At 38.3% G+C, this 23,099-nt stretch overlaps 1 protein-coding gene across 3 annotated transcripts in view; it reads left to right on the top strand.

Moving 5' to 3' along the window:
* CRB1 (crumbs cell polarity complex component 1) overlaps positions 1–23,099 on the top strand; it is a 264,792-nt gene that overhangs the window by 20,908 nt on the left and 220,785 nt on the right. Inside the window, exon 2 of one of the 3 annotated variants that reach the window (XM_029230018.1) lies at positions 21,610–21,747. The exons of the other annotated variants lie outside the window; for them this stretch is intronic. Coding sequence (XP_029085851.1) covers positions 21,610–21,747 — 138 coding nt within the window. The remainder of the gene's footprint in view (positions 1–21,609; positions 21,748–23,099) is intronic. 3 annotated transcript variants of the gene reach the window in all.

Genomic DNA, 23,099 nt, shown 5'->3' with positions numbered 1-23,099 from the left:
GTAGAGTACCTCCTCAATCAAAATTAAAAGAATAAAGGATGTGTAAATTCAGATAGACTCTATTTAGGTTTAGGCCCTGGTGAATACATATTTGGTTGAAATGTTGGTTAGGAAAGGTGATACTTCTACAGAAGGTTTCCTGCACTCCTACCTCTAGTATCCATATTTTTTACATACTTATTATTTTACAATACTTATTTCATCAATTCTAAGAAGTATCTTTCCCTATATTTTGACATCTCTGATGTGACTTGCAATCAATACCTTGTCATAGTTTAATTGGCAGCATTTTTTCCTTCTTAGTAATATAAAAAATAATGATGCATCTTATAGTTGATGACATTCTCGATTAAATGAGATATGCAATTGATCTGAAGCCGTCACAAATACATCCTTGAGCAGTTAAGAATGTATACATTTTTGAGTTGAGGCCAGAAGCTACTCAGGTTATATTAACTTTTCCTTAAACATTGACCTCAAGGTCACCCTTTTAAAAAATAAATTCTTTTCAGTGCAAAACCTTTTTCACTTACAATTTTTCCAATTAAATGTTTTCCTAGCAAAGTCCGGTACGGATACTCTTAAATATTTTTTCTACTCTCAAAATGTTCCCCTAAAATGTGAATGTTTCCAAAAAATTTTCTCATTTTGATTATACATAATTGTTGTGTGTTTGTAACTTTCATTTGCATATTGGAATTGTATAACCAAGGTTGTCACTGTCATAATGTCGACCAATTCTAATTATGAGTCCTAAAAGCAAGCACCAAACTAACTTTGAAAGGCATATTGCAAGAAAAAAAAAAAAACCAAACCAAACCAATGGTACTATTTTCCACTTATCTAAACTTTCAAGGGCACTTAGCAGTTAGAAGATTATGATAAGTACAGACAGGTTTCATGATTAGAAGGTTCATTAGTAAGAAGGTACAGAATACTAATCACAAGACTTTCATTTGCACTGACAAGGTCTGACCTAGCTAGCATTCATCAGTGACAGTGGAATTGCTCCCTGGTGGTATCAACCCCAGGCAAGGCGGAGAAAACATGTTCTTCATGGAGGAATTCATCAAAAGTAAGCAGCGCTGTACCACACACCACTGCTTTCAGGTGCTCCCCAGAGGGTAGCCAGCATCTTCTCCGAACTGGTTTGTTTGGTCTGTAAAATGCAAAATGCTCAGGGGAAGTTTGCATGTTAAAGAAAAAGAGCTTAAACTTTGGAACTTGGGAAAAACAATCATCACACAAATTTGCACCTTAAATAACCAGGTGACCATGAGTAGGTGCTTTGGTAAATGTTAAACCTATAAGCCCAAGAGAATATTATTAACTATGAATATTATTAACTATTAACTATGTAGTAGTTATACATGTTATAAATTCTTGTAAATATTGCCATTTTAAAATATTGTGACACCAAAAGATTACTACATTAATATCACTCAAAATTGCATATTTGAAGCCTGGAAAGATATTTGTACATTTTAATTATTCATGTATATTAAATGGCTCTTTTTCCAAACATCACAGTTTTCAACAAAATATACCCTCATCATGTAAAAGCATTTTAGGAAGAATAATTAAGTTCCCAGAGTTTGGTCTGTGAAGGACAAAACCGAGCACTGCCAATCTGCAGAAATTTTCCCATCTGCAGAAATCTTACTGCTAATTTGTTACAGAATTAGCAAATGAAATAATTAGAAATTATACAAAACAAAATATGCCTGAGTGGGAAGCATCCAGTCTCTGGAGTCAGACAAACCTGATTTTGAATTATTTTAATTACTTAAGGACTCTGGGCCTCAGTTTTCTTATCTGTAAAGTAGGACAATACTACCTAATATACAGGGGTGGGGGATAAGTGTTAGATAAATGGTGATTATTGTAGCCAACTCTAAATTGTGTAGTAAATATTTTAAATACAAAAAAACTCCAAAAGAGAAAAAGGAGCTCAGTGAAACAGGTGAGAGTCTCTTGGAGGTGAGACTTGGGCTAAGCCTTAAAAATTCTCTATTTCTTACAATAATAACATTATTATTATCTTACATTTTAATGTTTCTGAAATTGATGTTAAGTGGTAAAAAAAGCAGGTAAGGATTAAATTATGATACAGTTAGCATTGCCTACATATTTGCCAATTCATGAGATCCCCACAGATGGGTAAATTTTAGTTTTAATTTGGATCTTTATTATTGATTGCAGTGTCTTCACAATAATTAAACTCTGGTACAGCATTAAAACAAAATGTTACTTTTTTTTTTTTTGCGGTTCGCCGGCCTCTCACTGTTGTGGCCTCTCCCGTTGTGGAGCACAGGCTCCGGACGCGCAGGCTCAGCGGCCATGGCTCACGGGCCCAGCCGCTCCGCGGCATGTGGGGTCTTCTCGGACCGGGGCACGAACCCGTGTCCCCTGCATTGGCAGGCGGACTCTCAACCACTGGGCCACCAGGGAAGCCCCAAAATGTTATTTTTTAAACAAGGTGTGATTAAAGGCCACAGACAAAACTGGTTTCTCAGAATGAATCATGAAACTTTTTGTTAATCTAATTTTTCAATAAGTACTATAATTATAAATTTCAAAATTGAGAAAGATAAGTATAAGCAGGCATGCTATGAAAAATCTCCAACTCACCTGTGTCTCCGACCATCCAGGTGTCTTATCCAAAGTGAAATAAAGTTACTGGTTTTTCTTTTTAATTCTTCTGATATTTTATGCATATATAAGCAGACACGTGTAATTATAATCCCTTCTTTTTGTAACACAAATGTTACATACTTACTATACACACCATTTTTCACATTGCTTTTTTACAATGTCTTTTGGAATATTTTATGATCATGTTCATAAATAACTTTTATTTTTTTAAAACAGCTGTTTAGTATTTCATTAAATACTCAGATCATACATTTTAACCAGTCCCCTCCCTATATGTCCCTTTTGGTAAGAGGGAAATTTCTCAATATTTTATAATTACAATGAAACCATGAATAATCTTGTACATAGAACATGAAATTTTCAAATTAGGAAAGGCTGATACAAAGCTATTTATTTTGTGAATGGTGTGTGTACAGATTTCTGAACATTTCTGAATGGAGAGCAGGAAATATGATTAGATAGCAGAGGGATGTAAACTACAGACTCTCTGAATGCAGTGGATGATAATTAATGATGTGATAGAAAGTAGTATGGAACTATTGAAAGTAATGAGTAGTGTTTAAGGAAGATGAATGTTCTGAGTGTGAGGTCTTATTTCCTGCGCTCTGGAGTGTTGGGAGCTTTCAGAAAGGGCGTTAGGAGATTTTCCAGATAGAATAAAACTAGCGGTCTGATAGGTGTAGGCAGTCAAAATGGCGAGGTCAGAGAAGACAAATGTTGCAGGAGGGAACAGGTAGGAAGCTAGAATCTAAATTCTGGGAGGTCAACTCAGGTGAGAGAAGCAAGTTAACACTGACATTCTAAATAGCAGGCAAAGTCCAGAGTGGAAAAATCCATCAAGAGTGGAGTTAGTAAAAAAAGTATTGACACTTAGGTTGCTTCCATGTCCTGGCTATTGTAAATAGAGCTGCAATGAACATTGTGGTACATGACTATTTTTGAATTATGGTTTTCTCAGGGTATATGCCAAGTAGTGGGAATGCTGGGTCATATGGTAGTTCTATTTTTAGTTTTTTAAGGAACCTCCATACTGTTCTCCATAGTGGCTGTATCAATTTACATTCCCACCAACAGTATATGAGGGTTCCCTTTTCTCCACGCCCTCTACAGCATTTATTGTTTGTAGATTTTTTGATGATGGCCATTCTGACTGGTGTGAGATGATATCTCATTGTAGTTTTGATTTCATTTCTCTAATGATTAATGATGTTGAGCATTCTTTCATGTGTTTGTTGGCAATCTGTATATCTTCTTTGGAGAAATGTCTGTTTAGGTCTTCTGCCCATTTTTGGATTGAGTTGTTTGTTTTATTGATATTGAGCTGCATGAGCTGCTTGTAAATTTTGGAGATTAATCCTTTGTCAGTTGCTTCCTTTGCAAATATTTTCTCCCATTCTGAGGGTTGTCTTTTGGTCTTGTTTATGGTCTCCTTTGCTGTGCAAAAGCTTTGAAGTTTCATTAGGTCCCATTTGTTTATTTTTGTTTTTATTTCCATTTCTCTAGGAGGTGGGTCAAAAAGGATATTGCTGTGATTTATGTCATGGTGTTCTGCCTATGTTTTCCTCTAAGGGTTTGATAGTGTCTGGCCTTACATTTAGGTCTTTAATCCATTTTGAGTTTATTTTTGTGTATAGTGTTAGGGAGTGTTCTAATTTCATTCTTTTACATGTAGCTGTCCAGTTTTCCCAGCACCACTTATTGAAGAGGCTGTCTTTTCTCCAATGTATATTGTATAAAGAAGATGTGGCACATATATACAATGCAATATTACTCAGCCATAAAAAGAAATGAAATTGAGTTATTTGTAGTGAGGTGGATGGACCTAGAGTCTGTCATACAGAGTGAAGTAAGTCAGAAAGAGAAAAACAAATAACGTATGCTAACACATATATATGGAATCTAAAAAAAAACAGTCATGAAGAACCTAGGGGCAAGACGGGAATAAAGACACAGACCTACTAGAGAATGGACTTGTGGACACGGGGAGGGTGAAGGGTAAGCTGGGACAAAGTGAGAGAGCGGTAGTGTATATATAGACATATATAGACTACCAGATGTAAAATAGATAGTTAGTGGGAAGCAGTCGCATAGCACAGGGAGATCAGCTTGGTGCTTTGTGACCAGCTAGAAGGGTGGGATAGGGAGGGTGGGAGGGAGGGAGACGCAAGAGGGAAGAGATATGGGGATATATGTGTATGTATAACTGATTCTCTTTGTTATAAAGCAGAAACTAACAACACACCACTGTAAAGCAATTATACTCCAATAAAAACGTTAAAAAAAAAAAAAGTATTGACAGTTGGTGAACTTTGATCCCAGGGAATGAGCTATGAGATCTCTTCCCTGTGTATACCCTGTTCTGAGTTTGGGAGGCGCTGGGAATATTTATGGCTAAGATGTCAAGTTGTGATCAATATCTACAAGTACCTTGCACTTCTGTCTCTCAAGACAAACAAATACCCACCTCTGGCTTCCTTCTCAGCCTGGTTCAGTTCATGCTGGGTTTCCACAGTCCTTGGGACAAGGATTTTTAGGTAGAGGTGTCTGTGTTCTTAACCACAGTGAACAGGAAATTTCAATAGGAAAAAGAAGAAAATTAGGAATCTGGTGGAAAAGCAGCCAAGAGAATTGGCCCTAATATTATTAGTTAACATTTCATGATTCCTTATTATGGGCCATATAAATACATTAAGCATTTTACATAATTAATATTTAATAATTACAATAATCATAAATGGGAACTATTATTTTCCTCCTTTAAAGATGAGGAAACATAGATTTAGCAACTTGCTCTAAGTTATGCAAAAAGACAGAGCAGAGCTGTCTGCATACCTGTGTACATGCTTTTAAACACTAAGCAAAACTACCACACGTGCATCCGAGTATAGGCAGGAGGCTGGGACTCCAGGCTTCAGCATCAATCCCTGCACTGGAGACTGAATTTAGCAGCAGTAAATTAGTTCTGGATCTCACTACACAGTTGGTTGCGGGGAGGGAGAAAGAGACAGAGAGAGACAGAGACAAGACAGAGACAGAGACAGTGAGATTCCAATGTACTGATAACCTTGGCTTCCATTGCTTACTGTTAGAGACTAAACCTGCAGTGAAGGAGGGCGGGAGGAGCCAGGAATGAAACTTTTTCAGGGTAAAAGGGAAAACTTGGGCAGGAGGTAAAAGGTACTTGCTAGCATTGTTCAGCAGTGCATGTCTTGTCCCTGTACTCATCATCCATGGTGTCTCTCTCTCTCACTCTCTCATCTATTATCAGTTTAGGTACCTATGTGTCTGTGTATCTATCTATATATCTACGTATCTATTTATCATCTGCTTCTCTATTAAATCTTGTGGTCCATAAGGGTAAGGATTATCCTGACTTGCATGCTGCTGTATACTTGACACCTTGCCCAGGGCATTCATTGCACAGAGAAACTATCCGTTGAGTGGACAAATGAATGATGTTCCATTTGTCATTGAGGTAATTTCAGCTTTGTTTGTGCTTACAGTTTTGTGGAGAATATTGATATTAATAAAATAATAACACAAACAATTGTAAAAGTATATCTCTAATTCATGGGACAAAGGAAAGGAATATTTTCTTGGTATTTGAAGAATGAATATAAAAAGGAGGCTTGGATTTAGGTAGGTGTTCTGGGTTGAACTGTATTCTCCCAAATTCATATGTTGATGTTCTAACCCCCAGTACCTCAGAACTTGACCTTACTTGGAAATAGGGTCATTGTGGATGTAATTATTTAAAATGAGGACATACTGGAGTAGATCGGGCCCCTAATCAAATACAACTTGGTATCCTGATAAAGAGGGGAAATTTGGAGCCAGACATGCACCCAGGGAGAAAGCTGTGTAGAGATGAAGGTGGAAATTTGGGGTAGAGCAGCAGGGCCCAAGGAGTGTCAACTATTGCCAGCAAAACACCAGAGGCTGGAGAGAGGCCTGGAACAGATCCCTCCCTCACAGCCCTCAGAAGGAACCAACCCTGCCAGCACCATCATCCCATACTTGTAGCCTCCAGAGCTGTGAGGAAACACAGCCCTGTTGTTTAGCCCCCCAGTTATAATACCTTGTTATGTCAGCCCCAGGAAACGAACACACTAGGCCATGAATGCCTGCCTGAGGAAATGACAGTTGGTGATGACACCAGGCACTGAAGGATGAATTAGGGGAGCATTTACACAAAGAGAGAACAGCATGTGCAGAGGCCCTGTGATGGGAGGAAGCCCATCTGGAATTATCTTGCCATTGTTTTTCTCAGTTTTTCATCTGCTTTGCAACCAGATCAAATATATTAATAATTTTTCTTTAAAGGGCTTGTTTTGGTATTAAAGACAGTTTTCCCCATCCCAAAATTACATAGTTGCATCTATATTATGCATTATTTATTGTCTTATATTTTTCATTTAAATCATTCATCCATCAGAAATTTATCTTGATGAATAGCATTAGGCAAAGAAAAATCTTTTGAAAATGATTTTCAATTCTTCTTCCCATCCTTCGTGGGACCACAGCTTTTCGCATCAGGGAAGAGCCCCACCTTGGTTACAAGTGCCTCCTCGCCATGTTGTTTTCTGTGTGATAGGTTTTTCTTTCCCTTGATTTTCCTGGTGAGCTTCTCAATGCCCTTGATATAAAGGTTTTCAAGCAAAGTGATTTCCATCTATCCTCCATTCTGTCCACTTGGTAGCCTTCACCTCTGTATCAGTGATTAAAGCAATTCCATAAAATATGGAAATAACCACCATTTACTAAACAATCAAAACATAGACATGGTGCAGCTTTTCATATTTTATTTGATTTGAAGAAATAGTGCAGCGCAGTGGTTGAGAACATGGGCCCTGTACGCAGACCATCTGATTTCCAATCATGGTTCTGCTTGCATAGCTGTGAAACCTCGTGTAATTTACGTAACTTCGTTTACTACCGTTTCCTTATCTATAAAATGGTGTCGTAAGGATTTAAATAAATGAACACATAAGGTGCTTAGGACAATGCTGAGCACATAGGAAGCTCTATAGAAGTGTTTGTAGTTGTCCTTGTTGTAGAATGTTGGAGGTGGCTGTTATTTGATTTTCAGAGCAGACCTATAAGGTGCCTTTTAAGAAACAGGTTCAGCGATGTTAAGCTTGTGCAATATCATGTAATTGCCTGGTATGCAGTCAATACTCATTAAATACACATTTAGTGAATGAAGTTATAAAGATGGGGTTATAGACAGGACTGGCTGACATTGAGTCTTGTGCTTTTAATCACTGTTCCTCAAAATATCTCTTTTACTTATTTCCTGCCAAATAAGGTCACTTTCTCCAGAACGGAAGCTGTGTGCTTGACTCTCCCTGGCTTCTTTAGTCTTGTCTTAAAAACATTCTGTTAGAAATTCCTTGAAATTTGTCCCATAGAGCTAGCTTCCTCCCCAAGTCTTCAGTGCAATATGGGGTTTTCCAATATTTTAATGTTTTTAAAAAATCATTTCAGTTGGTATTGTGGTGTTAGGAAGAAGGAGGGTTAGATTATCTGCTTACTGACAGCTTACCCAATATTCTCTTGTAGTGACATTTTTCTGTATTCAGGATTTTTATCAGTTACCAGAACTTGAACTAGGTTAATATCTAGAACGATGAATAGTTTTCGGTGCTGCTGATACTTTACTACTGGTGGTAGAATCTTTCTGAATATAACTCATTTTGGACCTAGCTATCCATTTGTTTATACCCTAGATCAGACATTAGCAAATTTTTTTGGTAAAAAGCTAGGTCATAAATAGTTTGGGTTTTGTGGACCACGTGGTCTTTGTTGTAATGCTCAGCTCTGCTGCTGTATTGTGAATGCAGCCAGCTGTAGACAACATGGATGTGAATACATGGCTGTCCTCAAATACAACTTTATTTATGGACACAGAAATTTGAATTTTATATAATTTTTACATTTTACGTGTTAGATATTATTCTATTAAAAACCTGAAACTATTTAAAAATGTAAAATCCCATTCTTAGCTTGCAGGGAATATAAAAATAGGCAGCTGTTTAGAGTTGTTCCACAGACCGTAGCTTGTACCCCCCCCTTTTCCTGCATCAAATGGCCACAGCCCCTATCATCCAGATGATTCCAACTTTATTCATCACACTGCAGCTGGGATTATCATCCTTAACTTTAAACCACTCATCTAATTATATTACTCCCTTCCTTATGACCCTTTGTTGACCCTCCAAACTCCTTGGCATGACATTCCAGGTCACAAAACCTGCTGAGTCCACCTCGTCCAGACATCTTTCAATACTTCCCTCTGAGCATCCCCTGGTCAAGCTAATCCCAGTTATTTGCTGATTCCATAAATACATTCATATATTCTGCTGTCTCCTGGGTCTTGAATACTTTTATCACACATTATTTCTTGGCATAGTTTTACTCATTCTTAAAAAGTCCATTTAAAATGACATCTCTTCCAGGAAGTTGTCTCTGAATTTTCAGGCAGAATTAATCACTTTTGCATTCATGCTTTCATAACACTTTGAACATGTTTTAAAACATTTATCTTATTATGTTACAATTCATTGTATTCGTGGTTGTCTACACCGATTTTAATATGAGCTTTTAATGTAAATAACTGGGTTAATTTATCTGTGTTTTCTCCAAACCTGTATATATTTGGGACTTAACAAATGATTTTGAATGTTGCAGCAATAGAATTAGATTTGAGTGCTCATATCTGCCATACTGCACACAAAATGTGTTTTATAAAGAAGGAAAAAACTCCATCACTTTTGGAAGGAAAATAGTGTATGGGTTTATCCTTTACAAAGCAAAGATTCACTTGGTAAACTAACAAAACTCTTAAATTTGTTTGTTTTGAATTTTTTCTTAGTGGGTTTGAATTTTTAAGGCTATAGTTTCATTTGCTAAAACTATCAAGGTTTTAAAGAATTAACAGCTCTTTGTGCTGATACCTTCCTCTGCCACTGCCAGTGAGGTCGAAATTATAAATCTGAGATTTGGGGAGTTTTTTCAGTACTGAGCACTTGGGTGCTGAAATAGTCTCAGAGTTCATCCCAAATGTCCTGGGGACGGAAATGGTGATAAAGCTTTGGGTAGCTATGCATCCAGACTCTGAGCTTCCACTCTGTTCTCTTCAGCCTCCCAATTCATACATCTTTTCTCCTCCTCCACAGAGAGGTAGATACATTTATTTACAGATATAAGAATAATTATTGGGAAGAAATCCACAGCCCTAGTATTTGATAAAAAGCTTCTGGGAGATTCTGCAGGCTCGTGGACCTTACAGTTATTCACCTGGTGTAGTACCCGGGCCCCCTGAAGACCAGGGTCAGCACATGAATCCCTCTGTACTCCTTTGCCCTCCCTTGTCCTGAGTGATGAACAAAAAATTCTATGTAATCATTATTTATAGCAAAATAGAAGAAAAAAGTACTATAGGGTGCTGAAAGTTTTAGTCCACTAAGGATTTTAGAAATTAATATTGATGTCAGTGGTGACAACTTGTCAGAATTGTTCATGTTTTTTTCTTAGTAGTGTCACAATGATTTATGATATGAATAGAATGTATTTTTTTATATTGTCTCTCCTACTCAAATCCCAGCTCTGTTGCTATTTCTGCTTTTCTGTGGTGGTGATAATTGAATGAGGAGAAGGAGCAAAAGAGCCTCATCTGTTTTAATTTCTGAGTAGGGACATAGATTAACTAGAATCAGGACTGCCCCCTGAACTCAGGAAGTCAGTTTTTACAAAGACGCTTGTGTATATAGATATATATATATATATGTATATATATATATTAAGATATATATATATATATATATCTGAATCACTTTGCTGTACACCAGAAACTAACACAACATTGTAAATCAACTATACTTCAATAAAAAAGGTATCTATATATATCTTTATGAAAGATAATAATTTCAAAGGCAATTGTAGGGTTTGAATAAAGTTCATATATGCCAATAAATTAATTGAATCATTGCCTTTATCTTATTATGTGACTTCACAAATTTATATTTGTGTTCTCTCTACAATTCTAGAAAATATCTCTCAGTTAAACTTTTGCAGAACTCTGTAACACAAATAAGTACATTTTAATATATATAGTAATTTTGTGGTGGGCATTCTCTTCAATGGGGAGTAATTTTTATGTGACAATGTACAGTGATTTATTCATTGGATTTTGTTGTTGTTTAAATTTAAAAACCTCTTAAGGATACTCAGCCTTGTCATGGATTCTTCATTAATTTTTTTTTTTGCTGCACGCGGGCCTCTCACTGTTGTGGCCTCTCCCGTTGCGGAGCACAGGCTCCGGACGCGTAGGCTCAGCGGCCATGGCTCACGGGCCTAGCATCTCCGCGGCATGTAGGATCTTCCCGGACCAGGGTACGAACCTGTGTCCTCTGCATGGCAGGCATACTCTCAACCACTGCGCCACCAGGGAAGCCCCTCTTTTTAGGTTTATAATGGGCATTCGCTCCTTTCAGTTGCCAGCATCCATTTCCCCGTCATTTGACAGCAGCATCCTAAATTCCTTTGGGGGAGTTCTCGCTTTTTCATTTGGTGTAGCTTGGTAGCACTGCATGGCAAATCAAGGTGCACAGCCCTGCCTTACTTAGGTAGGCCACTCTGGTTCCCTCTCCCTGGACTTTGACAGAATGGGGGAGATTATTCAAATTCATTCATGTGAGTGGTATTATCCTCACGGAATTATGCGATTCTTATTGTCCTGACTCAGCACCACCATGGTTTCGCTCTATTCAAACTTGTTCTCCTAAATTCTCATCTTCCTGTGAGGCATTGAGTATTCTGCCAATAAATTCTTTATTTTCTTAAGGTTACCTGTTACTTATAATCTAAGTATTCTAAGCTCTTAGATGTGGATCTAGCCAAGAAAAATATTTATCAAGAATCAATACCTGTTGGGACTTCCCTGGCGGTCCAGTGGTTAAAACTTCACCTTCCAATGCAAGGGGGTGTGGGTTCGATCCCTGGTCAGGGAGCTAAGATCCCACATGCCTTGTGGCCAAAAAACCAAAACATAAAGCAGAAGCAATATTGTAACAAATTCAATAAAGACTAAAAATGGTCCACATCCAAAAAAAAAAAAAAAAAGTCTTAAAAAGAATCAATACCTGTCATGGTTCAGATCCTGGTTGGAAATGAGCATTAATAATTGTAAGAAGGCACCCACATCCAGTGCATCTGGATTACTGGCACCTATGCCGATTTTGGAGAAACAAGGACTCTTCCACCTGTCGGTCGATTGCTTTGGTCTGGCTGTCTCATCTATTCGCTAGGGAACTTCAAAGTGCAGACTCAGACCCGTAGAGCCGCAGACATTTTTGCCAAAGCAGTACAAGTTGGGAACCAGGGTTAGTCCTATTGCCCTTAGCATGTTTTCTCACATGACTATCAGGCTTATTCTTTCACCTTAATTCATCTCACACTTTTTCAGCACATTGAGCTTCTGCCTGGACTTGCTGATTTGTCTCCCTTTCCCACTCTGGGCCTAAGTCCCTGTTTTGAACCCAGTCCATGGTCTTGGAACCCTGAATATCCTAAGTATATCATGTCAGAATTCTCCCCGTTGTGGTCTAGCCCAGTGCCTCATGGCATGACCACTGGCTGAATTTCTGTTCAGAATGGACCAACTTGGAACCTCCTGAGGTTCTGAATCTGCTCTGAGTCCTTTTGTGGTTGCCAAAACTATAAACTTGAAAACACACACACACACAATGTAAGAGCTGTGAGCTTAGTTTATTCAGTGTCTTATGAGGACTATAGCCTGGGAGAAGCCTCTCATACAGCTCTGAGAAACTGCTTCAAAGAGGTCGGGGAAGAGGCTGGTATATATGTGATTTTAGAAAAGGGGTACATGTAATCCAGCATATATCTTGGTAGAAGGTTACTGCTAATCACAAGGAACAGATATCTCAGTTAATGGTTTTAGTACTTTTCTTAATATGAGGAGATACAAGAGTCCAGTTTCATTAAAAAAATTTTCCTGAAGTATTTCTAACTATCTGAGGGCCTATTCGGCCTATTTCCCCGGAGCACAGAGTGCCTCATCCTGATCTTCACCCTGAATTTCTTTCAGGGTGTTCCGTAGGTCAGCAAATGCAGTGGCTAATGACTCAATCCTTGTAGACCAGATGGTGAGTGACAATTTGCACTATCTATCATCTATCTATCATGTTTCTATTTATTGTCTACCTAACTATAACTACTATATAACTACATAGTTATATATTCTACAGAAAATATATCCTTCACAAACTTTCTACACAGAACTTTGAGATTTCAACTTCATCCACTGTTTTGGATGTTACCGAGTGTCTGAACTCACCATACCTTTTCATTTTCTGTATTTCCAATGCTTTGACATCTTTTTCTGACCTTGGAGAGACTGAGAAAGTGCCCCTCCCAGGACTAGCCAATTCCTAGAAATAGTAAGACTCCTCTGCAAGCATGCCTTTCAGATGCAAGCTAACCAATTCAGAGCCCACACCCCACCACTTCCTTTATCAGACTCATACTCCAGACCACTATTCTCCTGCCCAGATCACTCCAGAATCAGGGACCAGACCACTAAAGACGACCTCTACACCCCAGAGCCTGCTGCAATTATTCCAGCTAGCCTGCATACCCTGCCTTACCCATTCCTTTTATATCTTCTAAACTAAACCTGCTTACCCTGCCTCACCTGTTCCTTCCTGCAGAAACAGGAAGGAACACATTTTCCTACTGTTCCTTCTGCCTCCTGGATGACCATGGTGCTTCCTGTGTGGCCCTGCCTAGCATGAGGTGTCCCCTCCTCGTGGGAACTGTGAATAACAAACAAACCATCTTTTCAGTGGCAATCATCTGATCTGCTGGCCTCACTATACCTGAATAATAATAAAACCTACATTTTAAAACAGAGTCTCTTTAACAGGTTATCAGGTTGTGTGCCTTTGCTTGGATTTCCTGGAATGAAGCAAGGCTTAAGTGCTAATGTTTTATTGAGAGGTTTAATTCCAGAGCAGGAGTGTGGGAATTGGTGAATGAGAGAGAGAGGAATATGGGAGAAAATATAAAGTGGTACTTTCCTTAACTGGTCCTTGCTTGATAAATCACACACACACAAAAACATTATTTTGTTCTGTCTCTAAGGGGTTCAGTTTTGGTAATATGTATTTTTCTAAGAAATTATGCACTGAATCTAGATTTCCATATTTATTTACATAGAGTTGTAAAAAGTAATCTCTTAGAGTTTAAAAAATGTCCTCTGAGTTAAATAACTGTATCTCCCTTGTCATGTATAATTTTGTCATTTTTCATAATTTATATATATATATATATATATATATATATATCTGTAGTATGTTGGACTCTCTAAAATATGGGACTCAGCATCCACCCCAGAGGGGAATAGATGAAGGTCATCTGATCTGGAGGCATAGAGAGAGGGTAATAGGGCTTGAAACTGGAGAGGCAGTGACAGGAGACAAAAGGGCAAGTTAGACCTGGTTGAGGGTGGGAGGCATGGGAATCGATTAGAAAGAGATGAGAGAGTCACCTTAACTATGAGAGAGCCATGGGGATGTTAAACCAACGTCTAAAACCATGCCTGTCCATCCCTGTGTGCATATATTATCCATTACTTATGTGAAAGAGTTGGTCAGCTATTCTCCAGGCTATTCTAGAAGACTTTCCTTTGAAAACTGCCTGTGGCCTGTTGATTATGTAACAGAAAATTTTGTTTCATGCCCAGTGACTCTGGTCTATACTTGGCCCCAACTGTCCCATGTGTCCTTAACTCCTTGTTGTTAAAAAACCAGGACACTTGGAAGGTTCCCTGAAACAAAGGGTGGAGTCCTTGACTCCTTGTGGGGCTATGGTGTTGTGAAAGAGAAAGCCTTAGCGTTGGTATTGGGTACACTCTGGTGTAGTAATTAATAGAGTGTTTTCTCTCCTTTTATATCATTTCTCTTGTACTTGTAAGGAAGCCAAGACCTACTTATCTATAAATCTGTAGAGTCTGTATTATCTATACAGACTATAGATAATGCTCATATTAAATTAATGTTTATTTTATTTAGTTGAATAAGAGATTGTACCAGCAACTAAAATCCATTCATGAAATCTAGCTTTCTTTTTTGTTTTTATAGTCTATAATTTTTCAAAATCTAAAACAAAGCAATCACAAATGAAAAGCTCTCTAACTCAGTAAACACTACTGGAAAATGGATAACATTATAAACATCAGTGATATATAATCAGAAAACAATTAGATGAATAAAAAAGAATCAAGGTTAAAAGACTTCTCAGGATTCAAAAATAGCTCTTACTCTTTGAATAAATAGATTTTAAACTCGATATGAAATTTATTTTTGGATATAATTTACAAATAACCTTTACTTATGAAAATAGTCAGCGTTTGGGAGGAAGATTACTGAAATCATCATTAATAATAGAGATCATCTGCATAAACAAAAATAATGCAAAATGGAAATATTAGATTGTAGGAATCCAAAATAGAATAATAACCACAGGATTAAAATGAATTAAATACAAGAATCTCCTGACAGTATTTTATCAAAACCCAGTGTTAAGATGATCCTTAAGCTCTATTTATATCTTGTTACAATTTATGATACTGAAATTATTTAGAGAATTACATCTAAAATTGCCCTATGAAATTTGGCATATTTATCAGCCCTCTGTAAGAAATATTGACCACTTAAATTTATATTAGTAGAGATAATTTTTGACATTCTTTTCTTTTTTTTTGATGTGAACCATTCTTAAAGTCTTTATTGAATTTTTTACAATATTGCTTCTGTTCTATGCCTTGGCCTTTTGGCCACGAGGCATGTGGGACCCTAGTTCCCCGACCAGGGATCAAATCCCCACCCCCTGCACTGGAAGGCGATGTCCCACCCACTGTACTGCGAGGGAAGTCCCTGACATTATTTTCAAAAGACAAGATCTTATCAGATCCAGCAAAAGGGAATTCATATAAAGTAGAAATTTATGTGTTAGGAAATACCTAAACATATTCTAAAACCTAAAATTACTGCTTTTATGCATTTGCCCTAGAGAAACTCTTGTGCATTTGCACAAGAGAGGTGTGTAAAATGATTATTGTTAAATTATTGTTTGCATAGAGAAAATTGGAAACAACACTGACACCCAGAAAAAGAAATAGTTAAACTATGGTACATCCATCCTGTGGAATGCCATGTGGCGTTAAAAAGTGTGAGCCGGAGGGCTGCCTTGGTGGTGCAGTGGTTGAGAGTCCGTCTGCCGATGCAGGGGACATGGGTACGTGCCCTGGTCCAGGAAGATCCCACATGCCGCGGAGCGGCTAGGCCCGTGAGCCATGGCCGCTGGGCCTTACGTCTGGAGCCTGTGCTCCACAACGGGAGAGGCCACAGCGGTGAGAGGCCCGTGTACTGCAAAAAAAAAAAAAAAGTGTGAGCTGGAGAGCTGGACACCACCTGCTTCTCGGCCCCTGCCCTCCCTGGCCAGGTCCTGGTCCTTTGTGACCCTTGGCCGCTGTGGTCTGGAGATGGAGCCACTGCTCCTGGCCTGGAGCTATTTTAGGCGCAGGAGTTTCCAGCTCTGTGCAGATCTGTGCAGACAGATGCTGGAGAAGTCCCTTATGACCAGGTATCGGCTGGACCCTGTCAGCCCTGTGGATCCTGGAGATAAGGCTGAGGGCCCTGGGGGGGCGGTCTCTAGGTCCCTGGGAAGTGGGTCCAGGGATGAGGGCCCGGGGTGGGGCGGAAGTTGACTGTGTGGTCAGCATAGACACCTGGAGCGAGACCCCCTGGAGACACACACACAAAAAAGTGTGAGCTAGGTAGATTTAATAATGTGCAGAAATACCCAAGACATATTGTTGAGTGAGAAAAGAAAGTTGCATAATAATACACGTACTATAATATTATTTAAAAAGAAAAAAATGAAAAGAAGCCAAATAATTTGTCTATCAGTCTATCAATCAGTCATCTATATATCTGTCAACGTGTAGTCTAGAATGGTATAAAACAATCTCACAAACAATAACAATGGTTATTTCTGGGGAGGAGTGTAAGATTGGTATTCATCAAAGATTCTTTAGAGTATTTTTACAAGAATACATTTATAATTTACTTATATAATTAAAAATAAATACCATCATGACAAGAATTAAGAACAATAGATTAATAGAACTGAGTTTGAATCTGAACTCTATCACTTATTATATGTTTGACCTGGCTGGCTCAGTCTCTCTTTTGTCGAATCGAGAGAACTTCATATACTTTATGGAGATTCGATTCTGTGGGTATTAAACGAGAAAGCGTCCAGGAAAGAATCTGCAGTCCAGAGCAGGTAATCAGCTGAAGATAACCAGTGCTCTTTGCACTCTATTAAGTCAATTTTAAACCTCAAGTAACTGAATGATGAAGTATTTTTTCTCACTAGATTGCATCTGCTCACTAGAGTGTAGATCCATAAGGGCAATGAGCCTGTCTTAACATATATATATGAATTACTGATGTTTACTCTGGTGTCTGGTATACAACAGGCACTCAGAAAATGTTTGTACATTAATATGATACCTATCTATTCCACCAAGAAGAACTGCTGTCCTGAATTCTGGAGTTGTATTTCCAGATCCTATCACATATCCTCATCTTGCTTTTGAATAGGCACCTCAAACTGAACATATTTTATAACCATACTTATTATTTATATCTACACACCTTCATCTCCTCCTATATTCTTTGTTTTATGACATCTAGCTTATTGATGAAAAGTCTTCAGCACTTTTTACTGTCATTCCACTGTAGACTTTTTAACTTTAAAGACAAATATTGACCTTTAAGATTTTATTTTGTTCACTTTGTCTTATTTCACTTATTTTTGATGCACTTTAAATATGGTATCTTCTAGGGACTCAGTGGGCTTTTCTAAATTCAAGAAGTCATATTTTTTTTCTCATATTTAAAAAATATATACCATTAGGAATTACATCCTCCCCATTTTCTTCCTTCGTTCTTCTGGAGTAGAGCTTTCTACCTCTCTTCCTTGTTCATTCTTTTGGACCATCTCCTTATCTCATACCGCTCTATTCTGGATGAATTCTTCGGAACCATCTGCTAGTTAGCTGAGTGTAGTGTTGTCTACCATTTAAGCCATCAGTTGAATTTTTTTATTTCACTGACTACTTCTCATTTTTAGAATTTATATTTGGTTCACTTTCTAATAGGCCTAATTGTTTTTCATGCATTCTTTTATCTCTTTAAAAATTTTAAACAGACCTTTTATAGTGTTATTTTAAAGTCTCTTCTGATAGCTCCATTTTCTTTGAGTCTTTTGAGTGTGAATGTTTCCGTTTGTCATGTCTTCTGTCTCTTATGGCAGTGGGTTTCTAGTTTGATCGATAGTTTTAGACTGTGAGCTCATCTTCAGTAGAGGCTGCCTTCCACAGGAACCCTGTGTGAACAGTGAGTTACAGCATTCCCACACAATGGTTCCTATCAGGCTCCTCTTACTGGACCATTGATTTTCCTATTTCCAAACAAGTACTTCTTTCTTTCCTTTTTATTTTTAATAAGATTTTTGGCTTAGAATTTTGCACCCCATGTTCAGTGCAAGTTGAGACCTCCACATGGTGTAGGTTCACACATGGGGCAGGTCTGGGTTCCTGTTTCTCACAGGGAGCCATCTATCCACGTTCAAGAGTAGGAGTCCTGCTTCCAATCTGCATTCCAAAGCCAATGGGAGGAATTGGAATTCGTCCCCTGCATGAAGCCAAAAGGCAAGAGATTTCTGTCCCAGTTGGATATTCCCCTCCCCCCCCTTTTAGAGCTAACCTATGTATTTTTACGAAAGTTATAGTTTGTCCAAATGCATGTATTTCAATGTGTTTGACTTGGAGGAGAGTGCTTGCTCCTTCTTGTTTGGAAGCCCTTGTCTATATTATTCATTTCTGTGAGTGCATTACTATTATCCCAAGTGCCCAAGCTGGAAAAATTATAGCTTTTCTGCAGCCTTATTCTCAACCTCAGTCCTTTCGATCTATCTAGTTTACTTTTACTCTTTTTTTTTTTTCATTTGCTCTCCCCACTGTCTGATTTAGTTTGGGCCCCATCGCTCTCTTGTGGGCTATGACAACATCCTTTTCACTGGTTTCCATGCTTCTCATCTGCCCTCTGCCAGTCATTGCCACGTGACCATGGGAGTTATCTTTCCAAATGCAAATCTAATTAAATTATGCCAATCCACTGTTTAAAACCTATTGATTGTTTCCTTTCTTCATATTAGAAGTTAAACTACCTTGATTTTGTGGTTTACTGAGTTTTATGTGCTGACATTGCCCTGTTCATACTTGTATTTCTGCAATATCAGAATATGTTCAGTTCCTTGATCTGCCCATACACTGTATGCCTCTATTCGTATACACATGCCCTTTTCCTGAAAAGCCATTAAACACCAATTTCCCTCTATTTATTTGTTTCACCCACACTTGAAAATTCAGCTTAAATATTACTTCTTTTGTAAAGATTTCCTAACTTGCCCCAAATCTGACACATAGTAGCCATTCACTCTTTTGTTTAATAGCTATATCTGATTATTTTCCTATATTCAAGCTCAACATATACAATTTCTTCAAACATTCTTTGTGTAATATGTTTCCCCAGCCACTTATTATCTTTGATAATTTTGTCTTTTGAAAAACCCAAATTTTCTTTGCCTCTTTAATTGTGACACTCATAACACAACTTTACAGAAAGTTTTCTAGTACTGTCAGATACTATGCCTGGAGCCCTTCATTTCCTCTCCAGTCTATCAAGTGGTCTTGTACGTTGTCACTCACTTAGCCTTGAGGTCCATGAGGTCCATGGTGGAACCCTTTCTTCTTTTTTAAGTCTTTATTTTTTACAGCAGTTTTATTTTTTTATTTATTAAAAAAAATTTTATTTATTTACTTATTTTTGGCTGCATTGGGTCTTCGTTGCTGTGCGCGGGCTTTCTCTAGTTGGGGTGAGGGGGGGCTACTCTTCGCTGCGGTGCGCAGGCTTCTCATTGCTGTGCCTTCTCTTGTTGCGGAGCACAGGCTCTAGGTGCGTGGGCTTCAGTAGTTGCAGCACTTGGGCTCAGTAGTTGTGGCTCACGGGCTTAGTTGCTCTGCGGCATGTGAGATCTTCCCAGACCAGGGCTCAAACCCGTGTCCCCTGCATTGGCAGGCGGATTCTTAACCACTGTGCCAGCAGGGTTTACAATAAAATTGAGAGTTAGGTATAGAGATTTCCCATATACGCCTTGCCCCGACACATGGAGAGCCTTCCCCATTGTCAGCATCACCTACCAGATGGTACATTTTTTATTAAGTAAACTTACATTGACAAATCATAATCACCCAAAGTCCATTACCTTAGGGCTTGCTCTTGGTGTTATACAGTCTGTGGGTTTGGACAAAAGTATAATGACATGTATCCATCATTATAATATAATACAGAGCATTTTTCACTGCCCTAAAAATGCTCTGTGCTCTGCCTATTCATCTCTCCCTGGAGGCCTTTTTAGGACAGATGGAAGATTTGGTCGTTCCAGTATGTGGATTTCCCAGAGTCCACATTGCAAAAAGCATAAAGGGATATGTAAGAATAAAGATGAAAATGGAAACCATAGGGTTTATTGAAGGCATAATGTTCTAGAAATCAATGGGGAGACTCTAGTCCTAACTCTGCCATATCTTTCTAGATGACTCTGGGCAGACAGTATAATTTCTCTGCATTTTCATTCTCTAACTGATAAAATACAGGGATTAGAATAGAGGATTAATACTGCCTCTATAATCTGTAATTATTTTACTCTAATTGTTAAATTGCTCAAGCTAAATTATTTGCATTATAGGGGAAAATCTTTAAAAACAATAACTATCATGAACTCTGTAAGAAAGAAAAAACTAAAATGGATGAGCCCCACTATAGCAAGTAAAATCCTCTGGGAGTGGGTCAGCATATAACATTAGTAGAAAACATTAAGCCATCAAAATATTATTCCCTATTTAAATACACAAGCAGGAAATATAGAGACTTTGAAATACATAAACTTCTGACAGAGCTCTCAAGTTTTACACAAAATCTGAAATGTAAATTGCATTTTGAGTGTAACAAGTAGCCAGTTTTAACAACGGAGCAAGGCCATGTACTAGCACTAACCTTAGAGAATAAGACATCTGACTTTAACTATAGATGTTTCCGTGAAGTGTCCAAGGAAAATACAGTCTTAAGGACTTGAACAATTTAATCTGAAGAAAAATACCACAGTACTTAGCATAAGTATATATAAAAAATAAGCAAATATATTTGCATTCAACAATTATGGTAAAGCAAAAATTCAAGAAACCCCAGAGGTTATAAATATCATGAACAGGATTAGGAATGGGCTCTAGGTTTATGGAAGAAAAACTGCTTCTAAATAGTCTGCAGAACTCTGTCCATTTTATCAACAACTGTAATCTGACTGAGTTGTGAGAGTATGTTTATGAAAAGGTGACGTGTCTGTGAATTGTGTTCTGAAGATGAAGGTAAATATACAGAAATACAGGGTGTTCCTTTAATAGTTGTCAGATCATAATGATTGTGTGCCAAGACGGTCATCAGAAATTAATTCCTCTTTTAAGAATGATTCAGGACACTCACCTAAAGCAGGCCCTTTTCAGGCAGCATTGTTAAAGGAAGGAAAGTAGTACACAAGGTCTGAGGGGGGATGACTCCAGTCCAGCATGAAGAAAGTCTGCACCAGGTTTGAAAAATCACCCCATCCTCCTGTGTAAGTAAGATGCTAAGAATCACAACTGCTTTCCGAATCTAAGTCCCCAGTCTTCTGTGAGGGAGCTGTAGGAGGGGAAGGGGCAGAGGTGGCACCCAGGGGCTGTGAGACTCTGGCTTCTTTCTGAGTCAGGCAGAGCTCGGGAGCTGGACAGGGACCAGACCACCACCAGCACGTCGGAGCATGTCCTCCACGAGACCATGGCGCTTCAGACAGTTACCCACCTTCTCATCTTCTGCCTCAGTCTCTCACTGCTCATCTCCATAAAAAGTAAGCCTCTTCCATTTATTGAACTTCTGGCATTTCCTGACTTTTAAGTATTTCATGGGAAAAGTGTGTAGTGTTGCATGTTCTACAAAATGAAAGGCTTTAAAAAAAAGTAAAAAGAATTTGGTGTGAGCAAGCGTCCTGTGTTAAACAAATCAGTGGGACCAGTCAGTGTGAACAATTTTCTGATTCTATGATTTCCAGTAAGTATTCTAATAGAAAATATTCTTTTTCAGTCTTTTGAGTGGTGAGCAGGAGGTTGAAATGGCCACATAGAGAAGGTTTTTTGATGTATTTATACTTTTATGGAATAGATCTGGCACTTTGTAATTGATATCCTTTAAAAGGAAATTAATCATAAGCTATATAGCATTTTATTCCCAATACTGTGTATGTATCTTCACTTTTAAAGAACTTGGTGTCCCAACATTTGCTCTCACAATCAAGGAGATAGAGTCTCAATTTTCCCCAAAGGATAATGGTTCAAAGCATTTCTTTTGCCAGAGAGAAATGGGCTTCCTTTCTATTGTATGTGCTTCTGTTTTATAAATGGAGTTGTCATATTCCACAAACTTCCCCAAATTGAAACAAGAGTAATGTTTCTGAGATAATCTTGTCGGATGTTCGGCAGTGTGGAAAATCAGAGGAGACCAACAGCCTCAGCTGTGTGTTTATGAAGGACAGTAGCTATTGAACATGCTTAAAACAAAGACAGGCAGAGTGTGTGCTTGTCAAAGGGGCCATGTGATTTGTGTCTGTCGAATCTGAATATCAATAAGGCAAGGCATAGATCAGCTGCTGTTGAACAAGACTCCTTGGTGTTAGAACACAGTGTTGTGTAATCTGGGTCACCTGCTGTGGCTGCACCAGCGAGCGTGTTACTTGTATGGTTTACAGCTGAGCGTATATCAGAGGTTTGGTGAAAACAGGAATAGATGGTATAGCTAAGGCAGCTGAAGGCAAGTGGAGAAAGACCAAGTCAAACTAAAGGAAGGAACGGTAAATTCGCAACACATACCACACACTCAGGACTTTTTTCCAGAGTGGTACTTATTGAAAAGTGTTGTCATTTAAATAGTATTCATACGCCTTGAAACTTAAAGTGGGCCCCATGCAATCGGAAGTGAGGCATAGAAGTGATATGTTGAGACGTGGGGGGAGAAATGGAGCAAAAGAAATGACAAGACACGTAAAACGCAAGATGAAGTCAGGTTACAGTACATTTTATGGCAAAGACCTTTGTAATTCCAATGCAGGGTATATTCTAATTCCTAGTATTTGCTGCACTTAGCTTTTAAGGAGATGAATATATAACCTCTAGAGTACCATCTCTTTTTTTAGGGGCTCAACTGTGC

The sequence above is a fragment of the Monodon monoceros genome, unplaced genomic scaffold (assembly GCF_005190385.1).
Source record: "Monodon monoceros isolate NGI ecotype Baffin Bay Population unplaced genomic scaffold, NGI_Narwhal_1 Super_Scaffold_18, whole genome shotgun sequence".
Taxonomy (NCBI): Eukaryota; Metazoa; Chordata; class Mammalia; order Artiodactyla; family Monodontidae; genus Monodon; species Monodon monoceros.
Note: the sequence above shows the minus strand (reverse complement) of the source record. Positions and strands in the feature narration are given on the sequence as shown.